Source organism: Salvelinus namaycush, chromosome 21 (assembly GCF_016432855.1).
Source record: "Salvelinus namaycush isolate Seneca chromosome 21, SaNama_1.0, whole genome shotgun sequence".
NCBI lineage: Eukaryota > Metazoa > Chordata > Actinopteri > Salmoniformes > Salmonidae > Salvelinus > Salvelinus namaycush.
The window spans coordinates 39,607,694-39,626,093 of record NC_052327.1 but is presented as its reverse complement, the minus strand read 5'-3'; the positions used below and the strand labels follow the sequence as shown (position 1 = coordinate 39,626,093).

General features: G+C 41.6%; 2 protein-coding genes across 2 annotated transcripts in view; one reads left to right on the top strand and one right to left on the bottom strand.

Moving 5' to 3' along the window:
* Positions 1 to 1,202: 1,202 nt before the first annotated feature.
* On the top strand, positions 1,203 to 3,910 carry LOC120066366 (F-box/LRR-repeat protein 14-like). Its single transcript, XM_039017685.1, has one exon. It carries the CDS (start codon positions 1,618 to 1,620, stop codon positions 2,827 to 2,829), a length of 1,212 nt encoding a protein of 403 aa, XP_038873613.1. The 5' UTR covers positions 1,203 to 1,617; the 3' UTR covers positions 2,830 to 3,910.
* A 450-nt stretch (positions 3,911 to 4,360) lies between these two features.
* The window catches only part of LOC120066367 (ELKS/Rab6-interacting/CAST family member 1-like), a 38,434-nt gene continuing 24,394 nt past the window's right edge, over positions 4,361 to 18,400 (bottom strand). Inside the window, exons 16-20 of the mRNA XM_039017686.1 lie at positions 16,444 to 16,604; positions 16,127 to 16,274; positions 15,677 to 15,772; positions 14,580 to 14,765; positions 4,361 to 6,966 (exon numbers count right to left, since the gene is read on the bottom strand). Coding sequence (XP_038873614.1) covers positions 6,829 to 6,966; positions 14,580 to 14,765; positions 15,677 to 15,772; positions 16,127 to 16,274; positions 16,444 to 16,604 — 729 coding nt within the window. The 3' untranslated portion in view covers positions 4,361 to 6,828. The remainder of the gene's footprint in view (positions 6,967 to 14,579; positions 14,766 to 15,676; positions 15,773 to 16,126; positions 16,275 to 16,443; positions 16,605 to 18,400) is intronic.

Here is an 18,400-nt window from a genome sequence, read left to right as displayed (position 1 = left end):
GCTTCAAATAAATTGCCCATCCCTGGCATTAATAAAACATTGATTGATTATTGGCGTCAATTTATGCAGTAATCTTAATGCTACAGTTTGACATTAATAGGATCTCATAATCAATCGGGTTTTACATTTTTTTATTTCACCTTTATTTAACTAGGCAAGTCAGTTAAGAACAAATTCTTATTTACAATGCTCTCCTACCTAAAGGAAAAAAAGGCATCCTGCGGTGATGGGGGCTGGGATTAAAAATAAATTAAATAAAAATATAGGACAAAACACACATCACACAAGATTCACATTTACATAGATTCATGAAAATTGCATAACATTTTCCCAAGGACCACTCATGTAGTCACTTTCCCCCACAAGAAAATGTTCCTTGATGATTGATTACATTACAATATATTCTTACTCTTCTTCTGGACCATATGCTAAACCATCACCCCTACTCCTTAGATGGAGTGTTTACCAGAGATTGACCACTGGTGTGAACTGACCATTGGGATAAAGGGAGTATTTGGTTTCCAGTGGCCCTTGAAGAGCATTCATGCTATCAGGAGTTTGTGTTTGGTTACACAGGCCCTACTTCCTACTGACAGACACTGAAGGTGACTTGAAAGAGGTTTGAAGTAAATGTCCTGGCTGTTGTAGGCCTGTATACACTTTATTCAAATAGAGGTTGTGGAAATCGATCAAGGAGTGAGAACGAATATCCCACATCCCAAAAGTGAACATTGGGATGCTGTACAATATTGCATAATAACTAGCCTTTGTCTTTATTGATGAAGCAACCTGGTTGTCCCTGGTCCAGGTCACATTTATCACCATGGTTCATTCCTGCCCATTCGTGAGTATGGGCACTCACTTTAAAACTCATGAAATTATGTATTTATATAACAAACTACTTATTTAAAAGAATGTGGTTCATGTAGAGAAACACAAGTCGTTTTCAGGGGACAGCTACCTTGTAACTAATTGGGCGAAACCAAAAATAAAGAGGGGTGGTTCACAAAAATCCTTTAGAATTTCCGAGAAAAGTGATTATGTGTAACATGTCAAACTTTTTAATATTTATGTTTTTATTTTGGACCTATAACATTTATTACGTTTTCTCGTATTAATGTCAATCGTTTATGTGTATTGTTTTTGTCCCCCCAAAAGCAAGGAAGTGCTGCTGACTGTTTCTGCGTAGCAAGCTAGTTTGAAATGGTTGGTCAGACAAAGGCAGCACAGGAAGAATCCCACAACAGAACCGAAATGCTAATAGAAACGTTGCATTTTAATCGATGACACAGAAGAAACAGATACTGCGGTTTTCATAAATAGATTTCTACTTTTTGTCGCCTGACCGTCACTGTTTTCCGCCTTTTAGTACGCTAACTAACGTTAGCTATCCTAAGTTTTTGTAGGACGTAGCTAGCTATCTCATTTGATTAGAATAATATCATTATAACACAACCTCCACACTTCTTGTTGGATATGCATTATGAAGAGATGGCTGGACTTTGAACAGGTTATTTTCCTGAGTAACATTACCTAATTTAGCTAGCTAACAGTTAGCTAGCCTACTCGAATAAGCGGATACCTGGTTAGTTTTATCAAACCTCTCCCTTTCCAAACATGTTTGAAATGGAAACACACATATCTGGCCTCTTCCCGGAAATTTTAGCTATAATTTTCAGTTACTTGGACGTAAGGGACAAAGGTAGGGTTGCCCAAGTGTGTGCGGCCTGGAGGGACGCTTCGTATCACAAGTCTGTGTGGAGGGGGGTGGAAGCGAAGTTGCATCTGCGGAGGGCCAACCCGTCCCTGTTCCCCAGCCTCCATACCCGAGGCATTAGGAAGGTCCAGATCCTAAGCTTGCGGCGAAGCCTAAGCTATGTAATACAGGGGCTGCCAAACATCGAAAGCCTTAACCTATGTGGCTGTTTTAACCTCACGGACAACGGCCTCGGACATGCGTTTGTTCAAGACATCCCGTCATTGCGAATCCTCAACCTCAGCCTTTGCAAACCAATCACAGACTCAAGCCTGGGCAGGATTGCCCAGTATCTCAAAAACCTGGAGGTGCTGGAACTTGGAGGCCTCAGTAACATCACCAACACAGGCCTTCTTCTCATCGCCTGGGGCTTGCACAAACTCAAGAGCCTTAACTTGCGGAGCTGCAGGCATGTGTCAGACGTAGGCATCGGTCACCTAGCTGGGATGACCCGAAGTGCTGCCGAAGGCTGCCTTTCCCTGGAGCAGATGACACTACAGGACTGCCAGAAACTGACAGACCTGTCCCTCAAACACGTCTCCAAGGGACTAGCCAAGCTCAAGGTGCTCAACCTCAGCTTCTGCGGAGGCATATCGGATGCAGGTATGATCCATCTGTCGAACATGACTCACCTGTCAAGCCTCAACCTGCGGTCGTGTGACAACATCAGTGACATGGGCATCATGCACCTGGCCATGGGGTCTCTGCAGCTCTCTGGCCTGGATGTTTCCTTCTGCGACAAGATAGGTGACCAGAGCCTGGCCTACATCGCCCAGGGGCTGTACCAGCTCAAGTCTCTGTCCCTGTGCTCCTGCCACATCAGTGACGACGGGATCAACCGGATGGTGCGCCAGATGCACGAGCTCAAGACGCTGAACATTGGGCAGTGTGTACGCATCACTGACAAGGGGCTGGAGCTGATTGCTGACCACCTGACGCAGCTCACTGGTATCGACCTGTATGGGTGTACCAAAATCACCAAGCGGGGCCTGGAGAGGATAACGCAGCTCCCGTGCCTTAAAGTTTTAAACCTGGGACTCTGGCAGATGACGGAGAGTGAGAAAGTTAGGTGAAAGCCAAACTGGGATGAACTGCCAAGTGGGGTTTTCACTGTGGAAGGTGTAATATTTTTCATCCACAGAGATTTCCTGAGCGGAACAGCTCGTAGACTATTACATTATCTTTAATAGCTACAATACTGTGGCTTAATTTTAGCAGAAGGAAACACTTTTTAAACATTCACTGTCACTGCAATATTCCACCCCTTATTTTGGTACAATTGCTTTCTCTCTTATTTCAGTGTTAACTATCCTGTCCCTGTATCACATCTATAAGGTTTTGACTAGCTACCTCATCCATTCAAGAAACTGTACTGTCTGGGACACAACCCCACTACACAGTATCTTTCCATGCAAAACAAACTCATTTTTAAACTTTCCCTTTAACTGTTTACCAGGATTGATGATAGACATGACTCATGCAAAACATCTGTTTAATCACAGACCTTAACACTGCACAAAGGCGTTAACGCCTTGGATTGAAGGTGTGAGCAGGGGATTTCTTGAGCTGAAGTATTTTGCTTATGTTAATGAAAGTATTTTTTTATGAATGGCTGTAGTCCAAAACATTGTACTTCAAATTGAAGTGTTTTGTTTTTTAATTGGTAGTTCCCATTCCTGAGGAGTTACACTGTATCAAACATTGTAATATGCCTTACTCCAGCTTGTCAATATGAACAGTGTGGATATGACAGGGGTAAACTGCCTTTTCCTCCTGGGGACTTTAGAATGGAGAGTGGAAATAGACTTTGGGCTCAATTCAATCTGTATCGCGGAAGTTGTTACAGCATGATTGAAATTTAAAGACACTGTTCCCACGTTAGCGGAGACTGCATTCACGGTAAACGCTGCAAATGTCGGCTCAATCGGAAATAACCTTTAAATCTTTGAGCAATCTAATGCTTCAGCGATAGATTAAAGCCCTTTATCTTGTCCTTGGTTATCAAGAATATGTATTTCTGTATGCAACATATCAATAACCTACATATTTTCTCCTGTGAAGCCTCCAAGGAAAGATATTGGAGTGTTAAGGCTAATTTAAAATGTTTATATTCATACGATAGTGATATTTATTAATAAAAACGCACAATGTTTTTTGGAGGGAAATTCCTTCATTTGAGTTCTGTCATCCAGTAAGGGTTTTACCTATTGTAAAAACAGGAAACATGACAGAAGGTGCAGGGTGTTGAACATTAATGCTCTATTATATGCCTGGTCCAGAAACAACAGTTATGACCAGATTGACTATAGGTTTGAGGTTGCACAACCAGTTTGACAAAATCGGGCCCTTCGTTTCTATCCCCGACACATATGTAAGTAAAATGGTGGATTACCACCTACCATGGCGTTAGGAGTTGTCACTGCTTACACACCTATCCAGAAGTTGAGAGAGCTTGTCAGTCACATTTGACCTCATTTTACTGGATTAACAGCAGGACGGTCTGAGAGAATGAAAACCATTCTTAGCAATTGAGGCAGATATTACACTTAATTCTGCTGATAAATATGCACATGGTGCTCCTGTAAACAAATCCCCAGACCCAAAGACTGATAGGATATGTTTATTTACATACATATACAAAATGCAAATACTCGTCGTTTTACTTTTTTCATCAACACAGAAGGCAGTACATTTCCTTTAAACGCAAAAAAAAGTGAACCATGACTTTGGTAGTAGTAGCCCCTTTAACAGCAAGCACTGTTCCTAAATGAAAAATGTAAAACATGAAGTTATCACAGAATGGTGAGTCCACAGACATTAAGGCAAAGGCAGAGATACACAGGCTAGGGCCCTGTTCCTCCTTCCTAGATTAAAACTATTCTAACAACCTGGATAGGTGAAAGCTGACGAGTGGAACCCTTTGGTTTGACCTCATGATTTTGTCAGGTCAGTCATTACTTCTGGGATTGCCAGGATGTGATTCAAAATTAGTCTCATCATAGGGCCTATGGACAAGAGGCAGGATAAAAGAACCTGAACAGTAACCTAGTCTCCAACTCTGGTCCTGGAGAGCAAGATGATCTGTAGGTTTTTATTATTGTTCAACCATTGACTGATTGGCATAGGAACGCACTGGATAGAGGAGTTATAAAATGCCAGACTGGCAGAGAGTGATGTCTGTTCTATACAGTACAACTCTCACTAATCAGGCCACAGGACAAACATGTTTGGAGACCACTCTGTCCTAAAGGGTCAGACTACTATGTGAGAACATAAGAGGAACACAGTCTAGGGAGCGTCATTCCCACAAACACCCATTCACATCTCAGACAGATGAAAAAACAAAACACTGGAACATAAGGGTAAAAGGTTTACATATGTGGCAAAAGTGTGTACATAAAAAATGAACAATTTAGAAATAAATGCAAGAAAAGTACTCTCCCTCTACACAGTCACGGTTTGAAAATGTTTGTAGTTAATTTGACACAAAATGTTTTTGACATTTCTCCAGTTTTAGCTGAGGACACGATCCACAACTTTGTTCAGAGGGACTTGCTCCTCACGATTCTGTGCAAACATTTCAATGCATATATCCATATGGTCAACATCATACTTTGTGTATATATATTTATAGAACATGACTTTTCGCAACTTATGGCAGTACTGTCAAATACATCTTGTCTGCAGACAAATTGAGACACACGGGACTGCACTGCTTTTAGCTTCTCACTTGTATATATATATATTTTTTTTTTAAACAGAATTCACAACATCTTCCACTGGGTTACCTTTATATAGTCACTGTACGTATTTGATGAGTTATTTACAAACTGATTTTTAAAAGTTCAAACCACTGAGAAGTGACCGTCGTGTCTTTTTAACTAGGATTCCCTATAATCTCATTACATTAAGAACCATAGCTAGCTCTGAAGCGTTGGACAGATGCAGTGAACGGGCAACATTTGCATCTAAGGGAATGTAATTAAATTTAAAAAATGAAACAATTATAGTTTAAAAAAAAGTCATATCTATAGAAACTTTGGATGAGATCATGTGACCGGTGGATTAGATCTTTATTGATGTCTTATGCCATGCTGTAGCACCAATAGAACTGAGGAATAAAAAAGGTCCCTCATTTAGGTCCAGTACTGATCCCTGTGCACGCTCAAAGGCCACTCTATGGTAGCATCCCAAATGACACCCTATTCTGTTTAGTGCACTAATTTTGACAAAATAAGTATACAATGTGGGGAATTGGGTATCATTTGGGATGCTGACTATGACTGAAAATAAACTAACATTGCATACCTCATAAAGAAGGGAGTGCTGTGTGCAAAACCATTAAAATCAACTGCTCTCTCTCCCTAACTCGAGAAGCTAGTGTACCTCAAAGTTTCACATAAATTAGACATTGATGTCAATGGGAAATGTGTGTGGAAATTCAAGTTAGGATTCTTCCCTCTGTCTTAAGAGCCGTTCACAGAACACGCAGTAAGTCTGCCATAGCTAAAGCCTTACATTTAGTCAGCAAAACTCAGCTAGGGGTTCTCTCAATAGATCTAGGTGGGGAGTTGAGGGAAAAGGTTTGTTGTCTAGTAATTCACATAGGAGATTCTGAAGGCCAATCAAAGGAAATAGACTAGCAAAAGAAATGTGGTTTAAATCACTGGTTCCTAAATATTTTTATGCCACGACACTCCACCTTTCAGAAAAAACACTGGTTTAGATTCAAAGAGAAAACAATGGTTGTGTCAGTAGGGATGAATCCAGAGAAAACATTTTGAAAGTGCTACCTGTGTTTTCTCTTTCAAAACGTTTTGTTATGACGTGCCCTACTGAACACAACCCATGACTGGCAGGCCGCTACATCCCTCCACCATTAGGCCACTTTGTGGCTGTTCTTCATCATCATGTCCTCAGGCTGGTCAATATCCCCAGGAATGAGAATTGGGCATGTGGGGGTGCAGTACGATCGCCCAGTCTTCCCTCTGCCCTGATCATGTGTGAATAGATGGGAGGAAGGTTGCCTGAAGCTCATGCGGGGTCATGAGGTGGTCTGTAAAGGTGAGCGGTCAGCAGGACTCCTCCAGCGCATTGACCACCTGCTCCAGGATGTCAGGGCAGTAGTCAGCGATCTGCTGCAGCACTGAATTGGCATACTCCTGCAGCTCCCCACTCTCCTTTTCACACAACTCCAACTCCATTTCCAACTAAGGAAGAGAGAGATAATGAGTTAGCATACTTCTCCAACCCCACCCCCATTTTTTCTTGAGGCAAATCAAAACTTTAGACACCACAGAGTGCAGAAAGATAGAGGGAAAGAAAGACAGAGGGAACAAGAGAGAACACTAGAGGAAGGGATAGTCCAAGTCGGTATTAAAAAGAACGTTGCACCCTCGCCCGCCTGTGGGGAAAACAACCAGTGGTCATCTTGGTTAGCCCATAGATACACAGCAAGGTAAGGCTTAACGTGATCACACCCCCGAGTAGGTTACAGCCGTAGGGTACTCCCGTTATTCCTATGATAAATGGCATACTTTACTCATATCCCGACAACGGCTGTATTCTTTTTTATTTATGATTTTATAAACATTTTGGATATGCTTGTTTGGTCATTTGTAACATACAGTACCAGTCAAAAGTTAACACATTCAAGGGTTTCTCTTTATTTTTACTATTTTCTACATTGTAGAATAATAGTGAAGACATCAAAACTATGAAATAACACATATAGAATCATGTAGTAACCAAAAAATGTGTTAGACAAAATCAAAATATATTTTATATTTGAGACTCTTCAAAATAGCCACCCTTTGTCTTAATGACAGCTTTGCACACTCTTGAAAAACCCTCGAATGAGTAGGTGTCCAAACTTGACTGGTACTGCACTTTTGTCGCCTTAAATCAACAAACTACATTATACCTAAAAACACTTTCATTCTAAATGTAAAAATGTTAGCATGAACAGATAGACTGTGGCATGGAATGTACGTCACGATTCTCAGCCAAAGGGACGATTCCAACAGACTAACTAGCAAGTTAAATAAAAGTAAGTCAGAGAAAAAGGACCACCAAATTAAGTTTCATCAACTGCCCAAGGAGAAGGACCAGGTTAGACGAACCTCACAGTTTCAGGCTATTACGTCGCAATGAAAATGGAAAGCTATGGGGTCTGGTTACTCAATACATTTTTGTTTATATCTAACTAGCTATGTATATTGCATAAAGCTTGCTAGTTAGCTTGTAGTAAGGACAAGTGCTCTATCCATCCAAATAAAAGCTAGAATATCCTTCTGCATTTGGATATTTATGCAAAACTGGAGATTCCACCAAGTAGTTGTGATTCGCCGTAGGCTACTTGGGGCCATTTGGTAGGGTTGTCTCCCCAGCTGGTCTCTGGCAAGTTGAAAGGACATATAGACAAGCCAGCAAGAAGCAACTTTTCTAAATACCTAGACCGTTCAAGGGCAGGTAAAGACCGGAACTATCTAAGATAATAATTAGCTATTGTGACAGCCAAGTAAGTCAATTACAAAAACTACACTGAGCAAAAATATAAATGCACCATGTAAAGTGTTGGTCCCATGTTTCAAGAGCTGAAATAAAAGATAGACATTTTCCATACGCACATAAAGCTTATTTCTCTCAAATTTTGTACACAAATTTGTTTATATCCGTTATTGAGCATTTCTACTTTGTCAAGATAATCCATCAACCTGACGGGTGGCATTTCAAGAAGCTGATTAAACAGCATGATCATTACACAGGTGTACCTTGTGTTGGGGACAATAAAAGGCCACTAAAACATGCAGTTGTGTCACAACACAATGCCACAGATGTCTCAAGTTTTGAGGGAGCATACAATTGGCATGCTGACTGCAGGAATGTCCACCAGAGCCGTTGCCAGATAATTTAATGTTAATTTCTCTACCATAATCCGCCTCCAATGTTGTTTTAGAGAATTTGGCAGTTCGTCCAACCAGCCTCACAACTGCAGACCACATATACAGCGGGGAGAACAAGTATTTGATACCCTGACGATTTTGCAGGTTTTCCTACTTACAAAGCATGTAGAGGTCTGTAATTTTTTATCATAGGTACACTTCAACTGTGAGAGACGGAATCTAAAACAAAAATCCAGAAAATCACATTGTATGATTTTTAAGTAATTAATTTGCATTTTATGATAACAATTACAGACCTCTACATGCTTTGTAAGTAGGAAAACCTGCAAAATCGGCAGTGTATCAAATACTTGTTCTCCCCACTGTATGTTAACGTGTGGGCGAGCGGTTTTCTGATGTCAACTTCGTGAACAGAATGCACCATGTGGCGGTGAGATTATGGTATGGGCAGGCATAAGCTACGAACAATGAACACAATTGCATTTTATCTATGGCAATTTGAATGCACAGAAATACCATCACAAGGTCCTGGGGCCCATTGTCTTGCCATTCATCCGCCAACATATGTCGCAAGGATCTGTACACAATTCCTCGAAGCTGAAAATGTCCCAGTCCTTCCACGGCCTGCAAACTCACCAGACATGTCACCCATTGAGCATGTTTGGGATGCTCTGGATCGACGTGTACGACAGCATGTTCCAGTTCCCGCCAATATCCAGCAACTTTGCACAGCCATTGAAGAGGAGTGGGACAACATTCCACAGGCCACAATCAACAGCCTGATCAACTCTATGCCAAGGAGATGTGTCACACTGCATGAGGCAAATGGTGGTCACACCAGATACTGACAGGATTTCTGCTCCACGCCCCTACCTTTCTTAACGTATCTTTGACCAACAGATGAATATCTGTATTCCCAGTCACGTGAAATTCATAGATTAGGGCCTCATGATTTTATTTAATTTGACTGATTTCCTTATATGAACTGTAACTCAGTAAAATCTTTGAATTTGTCGCATGTTGCGTGTATATTTTTGTTCAGTATACATTTAAGAAAAGTACATAAAGATTACTTTACAACATTGCCTGCTCCCAAGCATTATTACTACTTAGAAAAACGTCCTATTGTAGGGCTTCCCTCATGCCCCCTTTTCATGATGGCACTAACATTAGCCATGTGAGTGCTAGCTAGATACCAACCAGAACATTAAGCTAGTCACAACCAACAAACAGACTATAATGTTACTAGTGAGTGGAGTTGCGAACAGAATATTCTACCACGAGTCAAATGTCTTACCTGTGATTAACTGTTTTACACACACATAGCTAGTGCCTTCAGAAAGTATTCATACCCACCGACTTATTCCACTTGTGTTAGTCTGAATTCAAAATAGAATAAATATGTTTTTTTCTCTCACCCATCTACACACAATACCCCACCCACACATAGTGAGTTAAAAATATATATATATTTAATACAGAAATATTCCATCAGTATTCACACCCTTTGCTATGACAGTCAAACATTTTGCTCAGGTCCATTCATTTTCCTTTGATCATCCTTGAGATGTCACTTCAATTTGATTAGAGTCCACCTATGGCCAAATCAATTATTTGGACATGATTTAGAAAGAAACACACCTGTCTATTTAAGATGCCACAGTTGACAGTGCGTGTCAGAGCAGAAACTATACCATGATGTCCAAGAAACTGTCCTTAGATCTCCAAGATAAAATTGTGATGAGGCATATATCTTGGGAAGGGTATAAATCTATTTTTAGAGTGTTGAATGTTTCCACCAAACTGAGCAACCGGGCAAGAAGGACCTTGGTTAGGGAGGTGACCAATAACCCAATGACCACTGACAGAACTTCAGAGTTCCTTGGCTGAGATGGGAGAACCTGCCAGAAGGACAACAGTCTACAGCACTTCACCAATCAGGGCTTTATGGGACAGTGGCCAGACGGAAGCCACTCCTGAGAAAAAAGGCACATGACAGCACGCCTGGAGTTTGCAAAAAGGCATGTGAAAGACAGATCATAAGGCAAAATATTCTGTGGTCTGATGAAACAAAATTGTAACTCTTTGGCCTGAATCCAAAGCGCTGTCTGGAGAAAACCAGGCCCAGCTCATCACCCGTCTAACACCATCCCTACCGTGAAGCATGGTGGTAGCAGCATCATGCTGTGGGGATACTTTACAGCGGCAAGGACTGGGAGATTGGTAAGGGAACAATTAATGGAGCCAAATACAGGCCAATCCATGATGAGAACCTGCTTCTGAGTGCAAATGACAGACTGGGGCGAAGATTTACGTTCCAACCAGACAAATCACCCCAAGCATACATCCAAAGCAAGACTGGAATGTCTTCAAAACAAGATTGTCCTTGAGTGGCCCAGCCAAAGCCCAGCCTTGAATCCCATTGAAAATCTGTGGAAGGACTTTAGGATTGCTGACCACTCCCCATTCAGTGCATTCGGAAAGTATTCAGACCCCTTGACTTTTTCCACATTTTGTTACGTTACAACCTTATTCTAAAATTGATCAAATTGACTACTCTCCCAGTCCCTGTCGCTGAAAAACATCTCCACAGCATGATGCTACCACCACGCTTCACCGTAGGGATGGTGCCAGGCTTCCTCCAGACGGGATGCTTGGCATTCAAGCCAGAGAATCTTGTTTCTCATGGTCTGAGAGTCCTTAGGTGCCTTTTGACCAACTCCAAGCGGGCCGTCATGTCCCTTTGCTGAGGAGTGGCTTCCGTCTGGCCACTCTACCATAAAGGCCTGATTGGTGGAGTGCTGCAGAGTTGGTTGTCCTTCAGGAAGGTTCTTCCATCTCCACAGAAGAACTCTGGAGCTCTGTCAGAGTGACCATTGGGTTCTTGGTCACCTCCCTGACCAAGGCCCTTCTCCCCCGATTGCTCAGTTTAGCCTGGCGGCCAGCTCTAGGAAGAGTCTTGGTGGTTCGTAACTTCTTCCATTTAAGAATGATGGGGGCCACCGTGTTCCTGGGGACCTTCAATGCTGCAGAAATGTTTTGGTACCCCTTCCCTAGATCTGTGCCTTGACACAATCCTGTCTTGGAGCTCTACGGACAATTTCTTCGACCTCATGGCTTGGTTTTTGCTCTGACATGCACTGTCAACTGTGAGACCTTATATAGACAGGCGTGTGCCTTTCCAAATCATGTTCAATCAATTTAATTTACCACAGGTGGATTCCAATCAAGTTGTAGAAACATCAAGGATGATCAATGGAAACAGGATGTCCCTGAGGTCAATTTTGAGTCTCATAGCAAAGGGTCTGAATACATTTGTAAATAAGGTGTTTGTTTTTTGTTAATACATTTGCAGAAATTTCTAAAAACCTGTTTTCGCTTTGTCATTATGGGATATTGTGTTTAGATTGCTGAGGATTTTGATTTATTTAATCAATTTAAGAATAAGGCTGTAACGTAACAAAATGTGGAAAGTCAAAGGGTCTGAATACTTTCCGAAAGCACTGTATAACTTAACCTCACTGGTGTAGGGGGCAGTATTTTCACGTCCGGATGAAAAGCGTGCCAAGAGTAAACTGCCTGCTACTCAGGCCCAGAGGCTAGGATATGCATATTATTAGTGGATTTGGATAGAAAACACTCTGAAGTTTCTAAAACTGTTTGAATGATGTCTGTGAGTATAACAGAACTCATATGGCAGGCGAAAACCTGACAAAAATCCAACCAGGAAATGGGAAATCTGAGGTTTGTAGTTTTTCAAGTGATTGCCTATCCAATATACTGTGTCTATGGGGTCAGATCACTTCCTAAGGCTTCCACTAGATGGCAACAGTCTTTACAACGTTGTTTCAGGCTTCTACTATGAAAGGGGAGCAAATAAGAGCTGTTTGAACCAGTGGTCAGGCTGAAAGCCTTTAGTTTAGTCAAGCGCACGGCCGTGAGCACGAGCTCCGTTCCCTTTCATTTCTAAAGACAAAGGAATTGTCCGGTTGGAATATTATTGAAGATTTATGATAAAAACATCCTAAAGATTGATTCTATACATTGTTTGACATATTTCTACAAACTGTAATGGAACTTTTTTGACTTTTCGTCTGGACTTAGTGCCTGCGTCTTGTGCATTTGGATTACTGGACTAAACGCGCAAACAAAAAGGAGGTATTTGGACATAATGATGAACTTTATCCAACAAAACAAACATTTGTTGTCTAACATGGAGACCTGGGAGTACCATCAGATGAAGATCATCAAAGGTAAGTGATTAATTTTAAAGCTATTTCTGACTTTTTTGACACCTCTCTTTGTTGGAAAATGGCTGTATGGTTTTCTGTGGCTAGGCGCTGACCTAACATAATTGCATGGTGTGCTTTTGCCGTAAAGCCTTTTTGAAATCTGACACAGCGGTTGCATTAAGGAGAAGTTTCTTTAATCGTATGTTAAACACTTGTATTTTTGATCAATGTTTATGATGAGTATTTCTGTCATTTGATGTGGCTCTCTGCACTTTCACCGAATGTTTGTTTGAGACAATGCATTTCTGAACATAACGCGCCAATTTCAAATGAGGTTTTTGGACATAAAGATTAACTTTATCAAACAAAACACACATTTATTGTCTAACATGGAGTCCTGGGAGTGCCATCTGATGAAGATCAAAGGTTAGTGATTAATTTAATTCGCTATTTCTGACTTTTGTGAGCCCTCTCCTTGGCTGGAAAATGGCTGTATGGTTTTCTGTGACTAGGCGCTGACCTAACATAATCGCATGGTGTGCTTTCGCAGTAAAGCCTTTTTGAAATCGGACCCTGTGGTTGGATTTACAAGAAGTTTATCTTTAAAATGGTGTATAATATTTGTATGTTTGAGGAATTTTAATTATGGGATTTCTGTTGTTTTGAATTTGGCGCCCTGCAATTTCACTGGCTGTTGTCGAGGTGGGACGCTAGCGAGGTGGGACACTCTCTGGTGGGACACCATAGAGGTTAACAGAGCTTGAGAAAATCTGCAAGAAAAATCCCCAAATCTATATGTGCCAAGCTGATACAGACATACCCAAGACAACTCAAAGCTGTGCCAAAGGTGCTTCTACAAAGTTTTGACTCAGGGGTGTGAATACTTATGTAAATGAGATATTTCTGTATTTCATTTCCCCCAAATTTGCTATCAAACATGTTTTCACTGTCATTATGGGGTATTGTGTGTAGATGGGTGAGAAAATAATATATTTAATACATTTTTAACTCAGGCTGTAACAAAATGTGGATTAAGTCAAGGGGTATGAATACTTTCTGAAGGCACAATTTCCCACTCTTCCGCACCGAGTAGCCTGACGCTACAGGGCTCTTCTCAAAGGCTCCATTTCCCTACATGGGAGCATTGTGAACCATATGTTCGGAGATTTGACTACGTTACATGTACATTGAACAACACAGCAGCTTTTCGGCATGTTTTGGTATTTCTGTATGAAAAAGAAAAGGAGAGCCGCACACTCTAGGAGCTCAGATGCAATAATTGTATAACCTAATAACCAACGTTACGACAGACAAGCTGTCTTCATCATACCCTGATTGGACCAACTCACTGCACCAACGTAAAAGAGCCAACTTCATCATACCCTGATGAAGACAGCTTGTCTGTCAAATTGTTGGTTATTAGGTTATAAAATTATTGCATCTGAGCTCCTAGTGTGTGCGGCTCTCCTTTTCTTTTTCAAGTGTTCTTCTCCGCTAGCCAGCATCTCGCCGAAACAGGTGTGCGTTTCTTTCGCTTCCAGAATGATATTTCTGTATAACAAAAAATCTACAACGAAGTTGGCTCTTTTACAATGACGGTCAATGAGAAAGAACGTTTGGTTTCCCCCAATTTGTGGGCGTGGTCGAGGGGAATTCCTTCTTATGACATTAAATACCGACTGTTACCTGCTCCAGAGTCAACTTGTGTAGCTCCTCCTCCCAGGCTGGTGGGTTGGCGTGGTGATAGTGGGCGGGCGGGGTCAGGTCATTGAGGATGCTGGGGTCTCGGTCGTGGCAGAGGTCAGTCAGGTGGTCGATGTAGAGCTTCAGCTTACTGCGATTTTCACTCAGGGACAGGAGAGGGGGGATCATCTAGAGGGGACAGTGGGAAGGGGGAGAGGGAGTGGAGAAAGAAATGACGGAACCAGTTCGTTAGGTCCCAGTGTGTTTTCAGAGGCTTAACCATGCTAAACCAAAAGCATGGAGCATGCAGAAGGAAGAAGAACAAGGCTGCATCTCACATGCATTAAGGAGATGGGATTGTGGAGTATGGTATGTTGGACAAAAGTGTGTCCTGCTGTGTGTGTGAGTGTAACTATTTGATTGACTCAGTTGTTCACAGACACAAGCTACAATATGTGGTTGGCAGACAAACACGGAATGTGTTGCCATAACTTGACAGAGCACCATTACCATGGTAACACATTAACAACAGTGATAACATTCCCACAGAAATTACAAATATGAGAACAGACAACATGTACCAAACACTGCATGGACCAAAGTAAAATGGTAAGAGGAGAAACGGATGACTAAACTAAATGGAGGAGCAGAACTAACACACTGAACGATGGAGTAAGGGCAAACATGCCAGGGAGGAGGTGAAGAATGGACAGATGACTGGCATTCATTCATGCTCACCCTTCTGAACAAATTGGCAGAGAGAGAGAGGGGAGGAGGGCACAGGGTTGGCTATGCCCAGATACCCTCCTCATCATCCTATTGGACAGATGGTTTAGCCAATTGCAGCATTAGAAAAGAACACTTGGTTAGTGTGTGTGCACGAGACAGAACAAAGAGTGCGAGAGAGAACACTTAGGTTTAGGTGCTGAAGAAAGATTAAATTGTTTATATTAGGAGTGATGATTCAATTTCACTTTAGGGACAGAGAGACAGTTGACATATCTTCATATCGTGTATTCTGGTTAAGCTGCACATGTGTTATCACAATAACACATTTTATCTAGATATATAGGATTCTGTTTGGTTGACTGGGTACTCACCTGATCTGGAGAAGGTTTGTGATTGGTCTGGTCGGGGGCGGTCTTCAGGTGGTCGTCCTCATAGTTGTCTGCCATTAGCTTCATACGGTTCTGAGTCTGGGAGAGCGAGAAAGAGGGAGGATGGAGGAGAAAGGGGGAAGAGAGGAGAATGTGGAAAGGATTTCAGGGAGAGAGACTTAACATTTTTTTTTTACCAGCATACTCACGGTGCATTGAGCAGCCAGCTGTGCCGAGAGGAGTTTAAGGCTGCCTACTCTTGATTTTGACACTCGCTGCAAAGTTAAAAGCTATACCTATAAACTACCTAAGGTCTGTTTCGTCTCTCCCCATTTCAGGTAAAGGAGAGGAGATGAGCAGAGGAAGTGACTTAGCATTATTGAAATACATCTATAATGTCACAGTGGCATATGTGGCCAGACCCAGGTCACGTGACGAGGTAGTGTTCCCTACCTGTTGTTTGAGCTGTTGTACCAGACTGTCCTTCTCTCTCTTCAGCATGGCCACCTCGTCCTGCGTCTTCTTCTTCTTGGACGAGGACAGCTCCAGCAGGGCGATGTTGGCATCCTTCTCACTGATGGCTGCTAACAGCGCCTCCTGTCTGCACCGAGGAGGAATTACAGGGTGGCATTTCAGAATAATGAGTCATCTACACTGTGCAGGATATTCTATTACCTGGGAGTTTTACAACATTACCTGACTGTAACATGTTTGTTGACTTGGTAAAGTATGGGGGGGGGGGGGGTGGAAACAGTGTATGTTTGTCTTACTTCATCTCCAGCACCTCCTCCAGGTGTTTCCTGCGTTCAGCCCTCAGCGTGGTCAGATGGGCCTCCTTCTCACACAGGGACTGCTGGGTAGACGACAGCTTGGCCCTCATGGACTCCAGCTCCTGTTTCACCTTCTCCATCGCCCCCAGCAGCTCCTCAATCTGCACACACACACCATAGAATGAAGATTGTACAAACACACGAGTAGAGAAAGTGAAAATGTATGAGACGTGTTCATCATTCAAAGAAACTGTACAGACCAATTTTGATGAACTGTCAATCAAAGGCACTCTAAAGAGGGAGGGCCATCAGAGGTTATATGTTATTGAAAACATGGCTATATCCAGAAAGAACCCCTAACCCTTAGGCACTAGCCCTCACACCCTAGCCAGTGGTGTAAAGTACTTAAGTAAAAATACTTTAAAGTACTACTTAAGTAGTTTTTTGGGGTCTCTCTACTTTACTTTTTATATTTTTGCCAACTTTTACTTCACTACATTCCTAAAGAAAATAATGTACTTTTTACTCCATACATTTTCCCTGACACCCAAAAGTACTAGTTACATTTTGACAGGAAAATGGTCAAATTCACACACTTATCAAGAGAACATCTCTGGTCATCCCTATTGCCTCTGATCTGGCGTACTCACTAAACACAAATGCTTAGTTTGTAAATGGATTCTGAGTATGCCCCGACTATCCGTTAATGTAAAAAACAAGAAATGTATTTTATTTATTTAACCAGGCAAGTCAGTTAAGAACAAATTCTTATTTACAATGGATGGCCTACCCCGGCCAAACCCTAACGACGCTGGGCCAATTGTCTGCCGCCCTATGGGACTCCCAATCACGGCCGGTTGTGATACAGCCTGGAATCGAACCAGGGTCTGTAGTGACGCCTCTAGCACTGAGATGCAATGCCTTAGACCACTGCGTACTTTTGATACTTAAGTATATTTAAAACCAAATAATTTTTGTACTCGAGTAGTATTTTACTGGATGACTTTCACGAGTCATTTTCTATTAACGGATCTTTACTTTTACCCAAGTATGACAATTGAGTACTTTTTCCACCACTGCCCCTAGGAACTTGTGTAAATCTGAATGGATTGATGCGTAATAGACCAGCAATATGGTGAACAGGGCTAGGCAACTAAATTCAGCTGTAGGTCGGATTTTGTCGGATCGACTGGTCAGGGGTCGGAACATAATTATAATATTTGTACACTGCAAATTGACCACAACTAAGCCCAAAAAGAGATTGTATTTTAAAATAACACTAATTTCATACTTTGATTACATTGAGACACGGTCACATCTCTTCTTTTTTTTTTATAGTGGGAATACTTAGTAAACAGATTCTCATTTTTAGCTGAAAACTTTTTTGACCAAAAACTAAACTCCTTTCATAAAAAATAAATAATTTGCTGGGTGGTTTTACTGACCCCTGGGCCAGGGTTTGTTTCTGGACCCAACCCCACTGAGGAGATGGATGTACAACAAGGGGCTCCAATGACAGCTCTAAACAGCACTAAATATACTACTCACTGCAGTACTTTCATTTACCTGGCATTTACTTAGAAGTCACATGGTTAACAGTACAACTCAATATGGCTAAATAATAACTATTGAATTAGCTGGGGTGCATTGTAAATACTAAATAGCACCATCAATACACATGTTAGTATTATCATCGATTACTAACTACCTGCAGGTTGACATTACTAGAAATACGTACCAGAAGTAGAGCCCCACCAATATTAAAATCTGCACACCGATAATAAAATCGTCCGATATTGGCCTTTTAACTCTATAAATCGGTATCGGACGTTAACTCCACCGATATTCAATAAATAAGATGAAAAAAGTGAATCTCATGCTTTTCTGAACACTGGCAGCCATTCTCATGTTGTGTCATTGACACAATGTATGAAATTAACATTTGAAGCATAGTTAT